The following is a 15,739-nucleotide window of genomic DNA, read 5'->3' on the forward strand; positions in this document are numbered from 1 at the left end:
AGCAATAGATTCTCCCACAGACTTATGAGAGCGGCTAGGTGCTTGACACTTTTGAAAATCAGGCCACTTAACCAGGTCCTAAATATGAATTTAAAAGCATAACTTTAGGCACTTATTTTTGAAAGTCTTGGCTGATGTTTTAAACTTGTTAAGTCTAACAACTAAATTTAGCCTAAATATATTAAAATGGATATTGTTATCAAATATTATAAATTACAAATATTGCAAAATTGATACCTTGAGAATCCAAAATTAAGTTAACCTTCTTTGAATTGAACTAGCTCTGATAAATTATTCTTTTGCTGTCTTAAGTTAAAGAATTTTTAATACTCTAAACATCCGGTGTGAAATATAACAAACTTATCTGAAAACATCTGAATTTGCACTTTATTTCACTAAATATTTGAAATTTTAGTGTATGAATTAATAAAAATAAAGAGAGACAACCAAGGCAACCAGAAAACGTTTCTGCAGTTATATGGTAAGTTATATCTCACTGTACAGAATCCCAAATTACAGCAGTAGGCTTCAGTAGTGAATAACAAAGCTCAGCCACAAGGACAACTGATACTGTATGCACAGTTCAAACAAACAGGAAGGACAAATCAAGGTGAAAGACACCCAGACATGCAATGTATTTCCTGAACTCAAAGATACAGGAACAGAATTCAGATTCATTTTGGCAGAATGAAGTTTTACTTACATTTGTTCTTACAAAGAGCATATAAATACTATCGACCTTTTAAAGACGAATATAATAGACTAGTTTTAAAAATCTGTTTGTAAAAGGTTTGTTAAGAGATTAGAAATAAAATAATTTACTAATGATACTGAGATAAAAAATTATAAACATGAAGGCCTTGTTTTCATTTAAATGTCTCTGTTTTAACTATACCGCTATAGTTAAAGTGACAAAACCCCCAAGTGTAGATGCAGTTTTACTGGTATAGATTATTCTGGTTTGTCTAAGTAAAATAAACTATGGTGGCATAATGTGCCTTATACTGGTATAACTGTGTCTAGAGTAGGGCTTTTACCAGCATAACTCTGCCAGTGTAAGAACAAAAAATTACACCCCTTGCAGCCATAGTTATGCCAGTAAAATTTAAGGCCCGGGCTACACTTAAATATTAGATCCACCTAGTTACATCACTCAAGGCTGTGAAAGATTTCGCACTCTGCGTGACATAGTTAGGTCAATCTAACCCCCATCATAGATGGGGGTGTGTATTCTAAGCAATTAATACAGTGTGTATTGAAGATGGAATTCTTCCATGAATGTAGCTACTGTCTTGTGGAGAGGTGGATTACCTACAACAGAAAAACTCCTTCCATCAGTGTAAGAAGTACAGTGGCACAACTGCAGTGCCATAGTTGTGCTGCCATACTGCAGATCAGGCCAAAGGGTGGGATTTTCAAAAGCGCTCAATGGTGGCCTAACTTTACCCCTTGAGTGTTACCACAACGTTAATGTGAGTAGTTAGGCCAAAACTTTTCAAAATCCCAACTTAGCGATGCAATTCACCATTAGTGAATTCAACTTCACTGCAGTGAATGAAGTTCTATCCAGTTTGTGCATGTAGGAAACTTATGCCTCCGTCTTATACTTAAAATATACCAACAGTGAAAAAGTTTCGCCTTCATTTCCCTCCTTTTTGTAAACTACATGATCAAAACATAACTTTTTACTAGTCATTTATATATACTTTCACTGAACAGATGCTTAATACCAAGCAATATTATGTATTAGAGATAATATCAATTCCCTGACCTTGTGTACATTGGAAACATGCCCTTCTCTCAGCCACTGGTGTAGTGGCACCAGAGCAGACTGAGAATAAAGCACTGTTTCAGATAAGAAGTAACCTGCAACTGTTCAAATTGTGGCTTATCTCATCCATACTAGTGCTTTGCACTAGTGCATCTACATGGGCTACTTGATACCGAAGACTACAATTATGGCAAGTCTCCACCATACACAAATCCTGAAAATTCTTTACAAAAATGACTTCCAACCTGTGGTCTGTGGACCACAAATCGTTTGCAAAGAGCTAGCAAATCACATAGTGCTGGTTCATAATCATGTTTAAATCTATAAGCAAGATGAAAACAACTATTTTATATAAACTATTTCTGTAGTTGCAACATGATGTTATGTGATCACAAATAGTAGCAAAAAAGATTTGCAAAATTGTAAATGGGGGATAACATGGTCAAGAAAAGTCTCTGCTAAGATTGAAAAACATTGGTTTAGAAGGACTATGTTCGAGTTTTTTACATCTCTTCAATATAGTTACACTTAGCAGATGGCATAAGTTGAGTAATATAAAAGTGTTTATTCAGTATCTGCTAAAATTGCTACTGTATCTTTAAGAATCATCAATCTGAATACCTCAACCTTTTATGGAAAGAGGCAAGCACAGCACAAATTAAGTAGACTGATGTTTGACTGTGTCACAAATGTCAACACAAGCCTAGACAGCATCACCATCACCAATTCTAACTGAACTGAAGTTCAACTTCTTTTTAACCATTTCATTATGATGCCTAAAATCCATGTGCAGTCAACGTAATAGGGAAGTGATCCTATGTAGGATAGAATTTAATACAATTTGAAAATTATGAACACAGTAATTCAATGTATCTATTTAATGTTTCTGCAATAAAAGTGATGAACATTGAAAGAGTTCATATCACAGCATTTGAACTCTGTACTTTGACTATTCTTATAAAAAGCAAACAAGTGAGATTTAAGCATAGCTAAATATTCTAGTCTATTCCTGGACAAAAAATTCTGTCTCTCTCATGAAGCTATTCAGCAGCCAGTTAAATAGTAGGTACTGGATTTAAGTATGCACATAATTCTGCTCCGAAGTTATAAACACCCAAGAACAAAAGCGTCAACACAATTATTATAAACATGGTTGAACTTCAGATACTTTTTTCTACTCTGCTACTTATGACTATTTAATTTAATGGAAATTTTATTAGCTTCCGATATTCCAGGAGTAAAACAAACTTTATTCAGATCTGAAAACAAGCTGGTTTATATTAGATGGCTTCCTCTAGAAGTTTTAGCAAGCTCAATATACATACTTGCAAACTTATATTGAACGATATTTGAGGTATATGCAAGTTGGTGCTTGGCTGGATATGAACTCTATAATATAGTGTGGCAATGCTGCTCAAACAGATGAATAAACACTAATATTCCTATCCCAAATTCTGAAATTGACTATTTTACAGGTGTCTACTTTAGAATGTTTTTTTTAAAGATATTTCCACTACAGAGCATCAGCTGTCTCAAGCTGGGAACTCTAAACTCTATCTTTAATGAGTCAAGTGGTAGTTCAGTACAGAAGTGGTATCCTTTCCATCTTCCCACCCAAACAAGCAATCAAGAAAATTATACAAACTCTGCTGTGCTAGCCCCGTTAGCAGACCCATTCAATGCAGTAGGACTTCAGCAGATGATGTTAGCAGGATTTCCCATAAAAGAAATGTATTATGGATGCAATTCCAGCAAACTTCAAATGCATCTGAAATCAATGGCAGTGAGTCCACTATTGTAACCATCAGGCCCTATTTGTACAGGTATATGGCTTGTTGAGCCAACGGGAAGTCCACTCACAGCCAAAATGACAAGAAAAAATAAAAGATCTATGCAAAAACCCCAAATAGAACTTTTTTGCTATTAACACAGCTACACTAAAATGAATCTGCTTTTTGACAATGCAGCTATTCAAAGTTTTTCTTGGCATAATTGTGACCACACAAGACCTAGTTTAGTATAAGTACATTCTAAAGAAAAAAGGTCTGATAGCCTTATGCAGAGAATAACTAGTATTGTAACTGCTCTATACTGCAGGTTACCTTATTTTGTTAATACACTAGCCCAAATTACAAGCCCAAGTTAAGGCAAAGTACTAAATTTAAAGTATATCTAAAGAAGATGTAAAATAGAAAACGGTTCATAAAGTAATCTTGCTGCTTACATGGAATGTCTAGTTTCTAAGGTAGAATGACTGTTTTAATTTAGATTCCTTGCAACAAACAAGTAAATGTATACGCTGCTATACTATCAACTGAGATTGGGGCCTGATAGAAAGAGACAGTCCCTGCCCCAAGAGTTTACAAACTAGTTGGACAAGACTGCCAGAGGATGGGGAAAAATATCTCCATTTTACGGACGGGAACTTGAGGCACAGAGATTAGATGACTTGCCAAAGATACTCAGGAAATCTGTTGCAAGACCAAGAATTGAACCCAGGTCTCCTCAGTCCAAGACCATTATTCTTCTACATATTTAACCTCTCTAAATCAAAGGATTTCTACATTTTAGTAATCAACTAACTATTGAGATGCCTCAAGAAGTTGCCAATAGAGGATTACTAAAATCCATTTGCAAAGTGGCATTGGCAAAGATGTTAATAAGATGAAAACGTGAATTAAAAAAAGATGAGCTAGAGCTGTCCACAAAGTATAAAAAGGCTTGGCCAGAAGAACAGTTTGATAAGATTAAAATTAATCTAAATTAAAACTAAAGGATAAAAGCTGTCCAGATTTAAAAGGAGCCTTGAGTGTTTTAAATTGACTAAGGGTAAAAATGTTTTCTGACAGTTTAAAAAGTATTTCTGCTCTCTTGTTGATGTCAAGAGTTTCTTCAGTCAGTTTCCTACTTTTTTCCTCTTGTATAGTCAGTAAGTAATAATTCTGACTACTTTATGCTACTGCAGGCATTTAATATAAACTGGATAATATTTTTGTTAATTGTCACTTTCAGTACACTTTTAACAATATAAGGTACAACATTTTTCATAAAAATCACTGTGAACATTGTCAGTATCACTTAACATGTTAAATGGACCTATCTACAATGCTAGACAAAAATAAAGAAAACATTAAGAAGTTTCCAGTTACATACCATTCTTACCTGTAAGGGTAAGAGAGTATTACTGTTGTTGTCGGTTCGAAAAACATTATCTTCAATCCATGATTTTGGTGTCAGCGATGGAGTAGAGCGAGTAAATTTAGGGGGCGCTATGACATTACCAGAAAAGGGCTTCTTCAAAGGAGAGATTTGGTTCATAGTTCCTGGAATTCCCATGTTTCCAGTTCTACGATGGTCTCTGCCATGCATTCCTCCCCAGGACATATTTCCTGTGCTCCAACCACTACTCTGATGGTTGCTCCAAGGCGACTGCTTCAGAAGAGGCTAAAGAAAAAGATTTGATTATGATTTTTTTGGAAACATTCTTAGTTTGCTTGTCATCTCAAAAAAGCTCAAATGAGTTTTGTAAAGAGGACTAAAACTAGAGTTCCCCATTTGCCTATAAACTAACATCCATGGCAAAGGAGAAAACTGAATAGAAGTAACCATAAAAACAAGATTGCTTTACAAAAAAGGTGGCATTACTGATGCAAATGCACTTTTGATTTGCCAAAATGATAAATTAGGATTTTCATTCATTTCTTGGTAGAACATTCCTACATTTATTTAAATACAGTAAAACCTGCCACACTTTCATTACCTAACTAATCTGTCATGTCATGTGCTACGTAGGCAGGCCCCTGCCTGATATGCCTCCTTAGAGTAGCATTAGACGGTTTCATGCAGGTCATTTTTATTTTGTTGTGAGTAAAAGAGAAAGTAGTGAGTGAGTTGCAGGATGAAAAATTTCATAGATAAAACTAAAATATTACATAAAGAGGAAAATGTTTTCAAGTAACAATGACAAAGACTGATTATCCCACAGACTATCTGGATAGCCCAAAATTATTTGTTCAAAGCAACTATCCTTGATGTAGATCTAAAAATATAAATATATAATAGCAGCCTTTAAAGGCTACAGCTTGAACTTTTGGTGTAACAAATTAGACCAGATCCTCACCTAGTGTGAATTGTCACAGTTCTACGGAAATCAGCAGAGCAAAGTGTTTTGCCATATCTAAAGAAACTGGCTTTTTGATTATTTCAGAAGGGGATTGTTTTGATATCCAATGGACTACTGCTATTATACAAAAATGTACATATTCAGACTAACCCCAGAGGTGAAATGAAAATGTATTTTGAGGATGAAAATGGATAAAACGCTATTGCTGCCTCCAGCACATAATAATCTATGCTAAAAACCAATGTGTGAACTAAAATGGTTGTCATACTACCAAGAGATGGATCCACTAAACTCTGCTGGTAGTAAAGAGCTGTGTTTCTCTAGTAAGCAAACTAAAACTTGATTGTTCTTGGAAAGGATATTTCTCAGACATCCTCTGATGAAACAGGGAGTCTATAAATCTAATTCTAATCTGAAAACAAAATGTAACACTTTTATCTCAAAAATAAGATGCAAACACCCTTCATCTTGTAATTCTAATGACATACAAACAGAATCTAAAGCATGCCAGATGTGCAATACTAAAAAAGGTTAAATATGATGAGTGTTGGTGGAGCTGTACAGATACAAAAATTAAAAATAATCCTTTAACATTTTAAGCTATTTTGGTCAGATACTCAAGCAGCCACCCCTGTTCTATATAATTATAGATAATTATGTTGTAAAACTTGAATGCTTTGTATTGGAATTTTGGGAGAGGCAGGAACTCTATTGTGAAACAAACTTTGGAGATAATGTCAAGTGTTAATTCAGGTCTTTAATCTTGCTAGCTATGCTTTCACATCACTGTTTTAGGTTTACTACCTACAATTGACATAGTCATAACTGAATTTTAGCCAGGGAAGTGAGAGGTGAAAAGATTTTCCCACAAACGTTAATGGTAGAGAGAACTGCTGTCTTATCTCTTAATTGCTTTGGAATTTGTTTTAAAACAGTGCAAACTAAGTGATAAGAACCATGTTAAAACATATTCACCATACATGAATATGTAAATGCGAGCATTTTCATGTAGTACAATTTTTGAATACCAATTACCAAAAAATAAACACTTTACTTCATAGAATCCCAATCATACCTACTTTGTAAAATTTGACATGGTTTAATACTAGAATTAAGCAGAAAATAAATGGAGTATGGGGCCTATATGATATAATCAGCTATAAAGGGCCTAAAAAACCTTAGCATGATGCAAATGTCTCACACTATATTAACTGGAGAGAGTAGAACAGATCCATGGAACAAAAATATGACACGTTATCTTATTCTCCACATATAGCACCAGGAAGAAAAGCAACCTTGTAGCCAATAGGAGAAGAGGATTTGATGCCACCCATTAAACTAGTAGGTGCTGTAAGCAGGAGAACTGGGACAACCTGAAATATAGTATTGAGACTACGAGAGTCCTGTAGCACTTTAAAGACTAACAAATTTCTTCAGGCATAAGCTTTCGTGGGCTGCATCTGACGAAGTGGTCTGCAGCCCACGAAAGCTTATGCCTGCAGAAATTTGTTAGTCTTTAAAGTGCTACAGGACTCTCCTTGTTTTTTGCTGTATACAAACTAACAGGGCTACCCCCTCTAGTACTGAGACTGCTGTTTACCTATATCACCACATACACAAGTAACTGAATAAAAGTTATTCATCTTGACAGTTCTTAGCTGAATCAAAGAGCTCACTTAATGTCAAACCTGCCAATGCAAGTCAACTTATATGTTGTCTGTTTTAAAGTATAGTTAAAAAAATCTATTAAAAACCCTGGTCTTAAAACAAACCAAAAGCACGGAAAGGTGGTTGTCTGAAGCAAGAAGGCTCTTTAGTCCAACAAACTTGATGTTCTCTGGAAGGAAACCTGTGCCTTTTCACATTGAAATTGTGACCTTTTCATTAGTAGCGTCAAGTGCAATCACAAACAAAGCTTAAAAAACAAACAAACAAAAAAACTGTTGACAGCTAAGGAAAGGACGCCTGTACACAGCAGCTATAACAACCCAGCAAGTATCGATCAAAGTCTAGGGGCCATAACTCACACTAGGAATCAATGGGCCTGTCATGTTACTTAATCCGCTTTTTTTCTCATCTGATACCTACAGCAGCATAAGAAGCAGAGGGTCGGGAAGAAGGGGCAGTCAACAGAACTCCAACCCGAACCGAATTAATTTGTCCTCACCCCCCCACCCCGCGCCTGGCCACGGGAGCTTTGCGGCAACCCCGGCGAGAGGGATGGGGCCCAGATGCTCCCCAGCCCACCGCGGGGGCTCTGCGGCGCAGGGAGTGGGAGACAGCTGGGGAGAAACGGGGCCAAAGCCCCCCGCTCCGCCAAAGGGCGCTCGCTGCAGTGCCGGGACTGAGCCGAGCCGAGCCGAGCCGGCCCCGCCCTGCTTCCACCAACCGGCTCACGCAGCGCCGTCCCTGCCCGGGAACTTCAGCCGGGGGGGGGCTCAAATAAAACCTCAGCTGTTTTCGCCGCTCGTGGGGGCTCTGGAGGGAAAGGTCCCGGTCCCCATTCCCCCCGCCTCAAGGTCCGAGCGGCGTCCCCCAGAGCTCTCCCCCATGCGGAGGGGCTCCCCGCTGGCGGCCAAGCCGAAGCACCCGGGCCTCGCACCTGATGGTGGTTGTAGGAGTTCCTCTGCTGCAGGAAGGCGGCCGCGGCCGCCGCCGCCTGGTGCTGGTGGCTGACAGGGGATCTCCGGTTCTGCTGCTGCTGCTGAGGTAAATTCATCTGCGGCGGCGGGGCGGCGGCCGAGAAGGGGCTGCTGAAGGGCCCGGCGCAGGGGTTGTGAGGCGACACCGGCGAGAAGCTGTGGAAGAAAGCGGGGTTGAGCGAAGACGGGATCCCCGGGTAGAAGCTGGTCTCGGACTCCGGGCTCGGCGGAGGCATCGCGCTGATCTGGCTCCCGCCGCCGCTGGAGACCGGAGGCTGCTGCGTTTGCGGCGGAGGCGGCGACGAGGTCTGCACCGACCAAGGGGTGCCGAAGCCGGGCAGCGGCGGCGGAGGAGGGGAAGCCGCCGAGGAGGAGCTGCCCCCGCTCTGGTGATGGGGGCTGGGGAGCTCCGAGCTCTGCAGGCTGCTGAAGCCGGAGCCCAGCCCGCCGGGCAAGAGGGTCCCGGGGCTGCCCAGCAAGTGGCTGTTCGGGGGGGATTCCATGGGGGGCAGCTGGGCTGTAGCCTGCAGGTGAGGAGGAGACAGAGGCGGATTCACACAGGAGGAGGCAGCCACCCCCACATTGGGGTCCGCGGCTGCCTGTGACCCCGGGCAGGAAGGGGGGAGCCGGTCCGAGCCCCCCTTCTCTGCGCCGCCCTTTTGCTCGGCAGGGCTGAGCGGTTGGTAGGGCGGATAGTTCCCTGTCTGCGGCTGCTCCGGGGGGTGAGCGCTGAGGAGCTGGCGCTGCTGCCTGTGCTCCTGGTACTTGTCAGTGGGGTGGCTGAAGTGCTGCTGCTGAGGGGGGTGGCGATGATAGTCGGGGGGGTGGTGGTTAGTCAGGGGGTGGCTGCTGCCGAGCTGGGCTGGGCTGCCGAGCTGCTGCTTGAACTCTTTCCTCTTCTGGCTCAGCTGAGGAGCAGGCGGTAGCGGCTGCTGCTTGTTTAAATCCTGGTGGGGGCTGAGACTGGGTTTAAAGTCAGAGGAGGGGTGGCTGAGAGGGGGGTGTCCTGCGGCGGGGCCGCTGCCCAGCCTCTCGCTCCCTGGCTGCTGCTGTTGCTGTGTCACCCCCAGGAGCAGCTCATCCTGCATGTTTTGATGCTACGCAGCAGCCGCCGCCGCCGACAGCAACAGAGAGGGCGGTGGCGACACACCGGACACGCTGCTGCTGCTGGAGGAACCGGTTCGGGGGGGGGGCCAGGACGGAATGAGACGCTGCTGCTGCCAGGGAGGAGAAGGACCCGGTGTAGGCAGCGCCTCCTACACCAAGCAGTTGAGGGGGGCCGCTGCTGGCAGTCGATGTAGGCAATGTCTCAGATCTGTGATCCTATCGTTAAATAAAGCCCCCCGAGTAAGGGTAAATCCCCACGTTTATAGGGGCAAGGAACAACCCCGCCTGTGACAACCCACGTTACAGGGTAAAAGCCCCCTCCTGTGACTCTCTAAAAAATCCTCAAGATTCCCCGCAATAATCGCTACAGTGGGGTAAAAAAATCCCACGTAACATATAATCCTCTTTATCAGGTTAAAAGAACCTCATAGTAAATCCCCTACAGAATAGGCCTTCCCCTCTAACAATCCCGCATAGAATAATCCGAAGCACCCTGAACGGTCACCCGCCCCCCCATAACCCCTCTGTATAATCCCCTACACAGTACTAGGGGGGTGTCCCGTTTCGGGCACTGAGGGGAGAGAGGCTATTCCCGTCCTCTATTACATGGCCATCAAATATGCCTGTTTCTGAACGTAAAATGGGCACGATTCTTCCCCCTCCCCGTTATCCTCCGCCTCCCCCAGTACCGGCTTCCAGCCGGCTGCAGCCCCCTTAAGAACCCGGAACGTTCGTCACGCTCACGTCACAATCCCCCGCCTTCTGGCCGGTCGACCTCTTTAATAACTTGAGTCCCTCCCCCTTATTAATAATTCATGAGCACATGCTACTCCTCTTAGTTAATAAGTCAATGCCGGCTCCACTGAAAGTTCGATAACGTCCTGTCGGCTGCTCTCGCGCTTTTGCAACTGACAGAGCGCGAGAGGAACCGACCCGGACGGACGACACCAACAAACAGGGCGGGCGCTACCACTTCAATAAGGGGTGGATAGATGGGATTCCCCTCCCCCCCGTTCGGTAATTAATTGTATACCTGCCTTCTTCTTTTACAAAGAAGACATTTATTTGTTTGATCCGCATGCGTACATTTCAAAACATTCCTTAAAGAAAATATTTCATTTTGCTGAAGGAGGACAAAATGCGAAATGGTTTCTCCCGGGGAGGGTGGAAGAGGCTGAAAAATGGTTTCTTCCACTGCCGTGGATCCGGCCAAGGACTGTTCCGCCGTCGCTTGTAGGAGAACCTCCCCTCATTCCTTCCTCTCCTCGACCCCCTCCTACCAATTTGCCAAGTTGATTTGCATTGACGCAGCCGCGCGCCACAGGAGGGGCAAAGACGCAGGCGCCGCCCAGCGTGGGAAAAACGAAGCCAGTTGGGAGGAGGTGTGGGCGGAGCAGCGCTGAGAGGAGGGACTCGAAGCTCGGGGGGAAGCGTGACGTGTGAGTGACACTGCACACTGCAGCTAGCCCTTGGCTTTGTGGGCCTTGTGCAAGTCCGCCGCCCTACAGCCACCCTCTCCCCCTGCTCACTCACCGGTTGCTCGCTCCCCTCTCTCTAGGTCTTGCCTCCAGCCAGGGCTAGCGCCAGCCTGTGTCTCCCACCCCGGTGCACACGTTCAGGCTCTGTTGACCACTGACCGTGGCTGTTGGGCTGGTGGCTCCTTGCGAGCACGTGTTTGGCCCTGGGGAAGTATTCAAAATGACCCCCAGTTAGCCTAACGTGGCTTTAAAGCAATGGGTGGCTGGAGAATGGGAGGTCGCCAGAAGCTTTAGGCCATGCCCCAATTTCTCCTGTCCTGGTGAGAATTTAAAATGGGGCCCATGTACTCGACCTCATTGGGCTGTGGCACAGGGAAGATTGCACAGGCCCCCAGGAGAGGCGAGGGCAGGAGTCTGCCTTGGGTGCAGGGAGGCATCATTCACCCTCCTCACCCGAAAGCAGGAAACTAGCTGGGGACTTGCCTGAGCCTAGACAGCTCATGTTACAGTTCTGGCTGAGCCGGTGACAGTCTAAGACCTTGTCTACACTAGCATTTATGCTGGCAAAACTTTAGTTGCTCAGGGGTGTAAAACACACATCCCGAGTGACATAAGTTTTGCCAGCATAAATGCTTGTGTGGACAGTGCTATATTGGTGGGAGATGCTGTCCTGCCAATCAAGTTACCCCCGCTTGTTTAGTTGGTTTTATTATGTCAGCAGGAGAGCTCTCTCCGGTCGACATAACGTGGCTATACAAGCACTTACACTGGCAAAATTTATGTCGCTCTCGGGGGTGATTTTTCACACCCCAGAGTGACAAAAGGTTTGTTGGCATGAGTGCTAATGTAGAGAAGGCCTAAGAAGTGGGTTAGGGATTGTTTATACATAGAAGGGGTTGCAAGGCAGGTAGTCCAGTTGTGGGATATGTGCTGGATAGTGAGATTCTAGAACACACAGGCCACTCTTGTCCCTGCTTGGGGTTGGTTGTGACAACAGGGTTAAATGTAAACCCACAAATAATTATATATGTAACTGCTCAATAAATGTAGGTGTCAGTTGTCCTAAACAATAAATGATCAGGCCAAGTCCCTCTCTTGTTGTGCTCTGCCTTTGAGATAGCAGTAAGAGAAATGGCACATCTATAGTATGTATGGAAAGGGGTGTACATAATAAAACTAAATAATCTGTATATCAGGTACATAAAACATATCTGAGGTCAGAGTTTGGACCTATGTCAATTTACTCCTGTAAATCTGGTCATGACTGTAATTAAGATGAGCTGTTCTGTATTTACACACAAACATACACAGAGATTGCATTGTATATCTAGTAATATACTATTACAAAGTGCTTTGTAATCCTTTGGGATGAAAAAAAAAAGATGATTCTTCCCAGTACTAAGAAAAAGATTGTTACATGTCTGTCTGTTTTCCACATTTTATTATATCAGTTTAGAATTACACATTATATTTGTATTACAGTTGTGCCTAAGCGTCCCCATTGTGTCAGGAACTGTACAAAACAAAGAGAGTTCTTGCCCCAAATAATTTACAACCTAGGTTACAATACAATATAAAAGCTGCATGAAACAAATTGGCAGAGGGTGTGACAGGCTGTGAAAACCCTGCACCAGCATGGAAGGGGTTAAGGAGCTGCTCTGAGCTAGAGCTGCACATACAAATCATGCAAGGAATAGAGGAGTTTAAAGCGAGAAAGTACAACTCAGTGGTAGGCAGCCCTGGAAGGGAGTAGACTATTACAATTTCCAGCTCTCAGGAAGAGGCTAGATAGCTAACAGAAACTCTACCTTCACAAAAAAACAGACATCCCTTGTGCTAGAAGGGGAGAAGAGACTTGTGCTAGAGACCTGGTGGACTTGTTGGTGGCACATCTAGGGTGCCTCTGAAGAAAAAGGACACTATCCTGACTAGAACTTCCTACAGGTTTTCTCTTTTTCTTAGCCCTTTCATTGCTGACTTTGGATTGTTTGTTTCACTTGAGACTGAAATAGGGAGAAATAGCTAGAAGACCTTGCTGAAGGGCTGAGAGCCTGCAACAGCTAGACTGATACTGAATGGTCCTACTAGGAGGATTGGACTTGTGGGAGGGCCCTTTCCAGCTAGCAGCCAAAGAGGTTGAACAGATCCTTCACAAAGGATAAGAATGGAGGATGACATAATGATAAAACAAACATACTGTAGATCATGACTGGCCACCTACCTAGGCATTGTCAGCATCTTGCAGGCATTGTGGCAAAGGTAGGCCTTAAGGAGGGATTTGAAGGTGGATAGGATGATAGAATGGATTCTGTTGTGGTTGTTTTCTCACACATACAGGGTGCACTGTAGGAAACTATGCACATGCTTGTGGGGAAACTCATAGCCTTGCAACACACACAAATTTATTATTCTCTGAAGATATCATTTGAGCAGAATTCTCACTCATTGATCCTAGCTGCTTAGCATGAGATTTGAAGCTACCTTAGCTTTTGGGGTTTTTTTTGATCCTTCAGAGCAGCGGCAGAGAAACAGAACACAAGTGAGGACCTCCATTGATTATTGTGTGCCAGCCCTGCTAAGTAAATGCTGCCCTTTGAATGGTTTTATCAGTTACTTCTTGGCTGCAGTCCTTTTCATAGGAAACAACAGCTAATCCACTCATCAGTCCACCTCTTCATGAGATCCTAATAAACTTCATTGAGTCTAATGTTTCCTTCATGTCTGGTTGGTGGATGAAATTTTTGAGCCCTTTGTTTTAGGCTCTCAATACACCACTGTGCTGCTCTATTGCCTGTGTTGTTTTTTTAATGTTTTCTTCTTTTCTTTTTCTTTTTCTTTTTCTTGTCCTGCATTAATAACTGAGGTAGTTGGGCCAGAAATCCATGGCAACTAGGGTTAGTGTGCCCTGTCATCTATTGGGAACCAACTGGTAAAGAAGTTAAACTCATAGACTATAAGGTTAGAAGGGACCATTATGATCATCTAGTCTGATCTCCTGCACAACGCATGCCACAGAACTTCACCCACCCACTCCTGTAATAGACCCCTAACCTAAGACTGAGTTATTGAAGTTCTCAAATAATGATTTAAGTCCTCAAATAATTATTTAAAGACTTCAAGGTACAGAGAATCCACCTCTTTGAGAGCCAGCCCAATCTTGGAAAGGATTGAGGAAAAAATATATTTTCCCTGAAGACAGTGTCTCACACCATACCTATGAGAGCCTGATGGAGGAAGACGGTCTGGTTAGAAGGAATGATGATGATGAAGGGATTGTCATTACGAGAAAAAGCTGCAGTTCTTCAGATTGAGGATCACCTTAATGACCAGAGGTCATGTGGAACTATGGAAGAATGCCTCCCACTCCGAGTGAGTCTCTAACCCATGAGAAGTGTTAGGATTTAAGAAACTTGTCCTTGAGGCATAGACCTGGCATTGAATCACATACCCAGCTGGCCTGATAATAGAAGGCTGTGTTAAGGCTTTCTTCGTCGGAGATAAGGCTGCCATAGCTGCCTGACTAAAATATATTTCTGTTGCAGACATCTGTAAAGCAGCTGCATGGTGTCTTTTCCATACATGTGTTTACAAAGCATGATTGCTTGAATTCAGCCTCAAGAAGGGAATATGGTTTTGGGACTTCCTACATGCCAAAACTTGTTTGCGAGGTAGAGGAGGTGAAATTTGCCCATCCTGAGAACTTAATGTTTCATTTCAGCATATTGAAATAAAACATATATAGCTGACCAATTTTTACATAGGATTTCTTTTCTCAGGTTGTGGGTTAATTCTACACAGGCACAACAATTATATGTTATTATTATTATTATATATAATATATATAATATAGTATTATAGTTATATATTATTATATAATGAGGCTAATGCCAATGGTGTTAAAAGAAAGAGGTTTTTAATATTAAATACTTACTAAATATATGTACGTGACCTTTTTACATACATATATTTAGTAAGTATTTAATTTTAAAAATCTCTTCCTTTTAACATCATTGGCATTAGCCTCATTATTTCTGTCCACTGCAGCTTTATTCTCATTCTTCTTTTGGAACATTGCTCAACCGTCTTACTCTCCAGGAGTGAAAATCCTGCACAAATAGTATCTTCAGAGAGATGAAAACTACTTATTCTGTAATCTGTTTCTCTGAAAATATCATGCTAGATTCTCACCCATTCACCACTTCTGAGTGTGAAGGTTATCTTTTGCAGGATATCTTTTTCTTGTGTCTTATTTTTCATTCTGTTCTCTAAAATATATTTTTCATCTTGTGCTGATCATTTTGAAAGTTTTTAGGAACTTCACCACCCCTACATCTGAAGGAACTGAATGGAACTTTCAAAAAGCTGGATTTAGCAATAGCACTTAGTCAAGCCACCTCTACCCTATTGATACTTCCTTCAGATGTCCAAAAAAATCCTTGAACTATACCAGTGAACCCAACTAATAACGTAAGTTTGGTCAGGCCCTGGTCTAGTGTACAGAGACAAGTGAGTCACAAGAAAAAATGTCAGCACAGTTATAGTCATTGCTAGAGTTTGTGATAAATCAAAGTCTTACAGAAAAACAGGACACAGAATTAATGTTAATGTAAACATGCAA

The 15,739-nt window shown here is 42.4% G+C and overlaps 1 protein-coding gene across 4 annotated transcripts in view; it reads right to left on the reverse strand.

The window, feature by feature from the left end:
- The window catches only part of CPEB2 (cytoplasmic polyadenylation element binding protein 2), a 96,253-nt gene extending 86,191 nt beyond the window's left edge, over nt 1–10,062 (reverse strand). For 2 of the 4 annotated variants that reach the window (XM_067530290.1, XM_067530288.1), the window contains exons 1-2: nt 8,497–10,062; nt 4,934–5,215 (exon numbers count right to left, since the gene is read on the reverse strand). In XM_067530290.1, coding sequence (XP_067386391.1) covers nt 4,934–5,215; nt 8,497–9,624 — 1,410 coding nt within the window. In that variant the 5' untranslated portion in view covers nt 9,625–10,062. Of the gene's footprint in view, nt 1–4,924; nt 5,216–8,496 lie in introns of all 4 variants that reach the window. The other 2 variants (XM_067530289.1, XM_067530287.1) reach the window with 1 other exon arrangement.
- Nucleotides 10,063–15,739: the final 5,677 nt, after the last annotated feature.

Source organism: Emydura macquarii, unplaced genomic scaffold (genome assembly GCF_026122565.2).
Source record: "Emydura macquarii macquarii isolate MOO-44397 ecotype Brisbane River unplaced genomic scaffold, CSIRO-AGI_Emac_v2 contig_3062, whole genome shotgun sequence".
Taxonomy (NCBI): domain Eukaryota; kingdom Metazoa; phylum Chordata; order Testudines; family Chelidae; genus Emydura; species Emydura macquarii.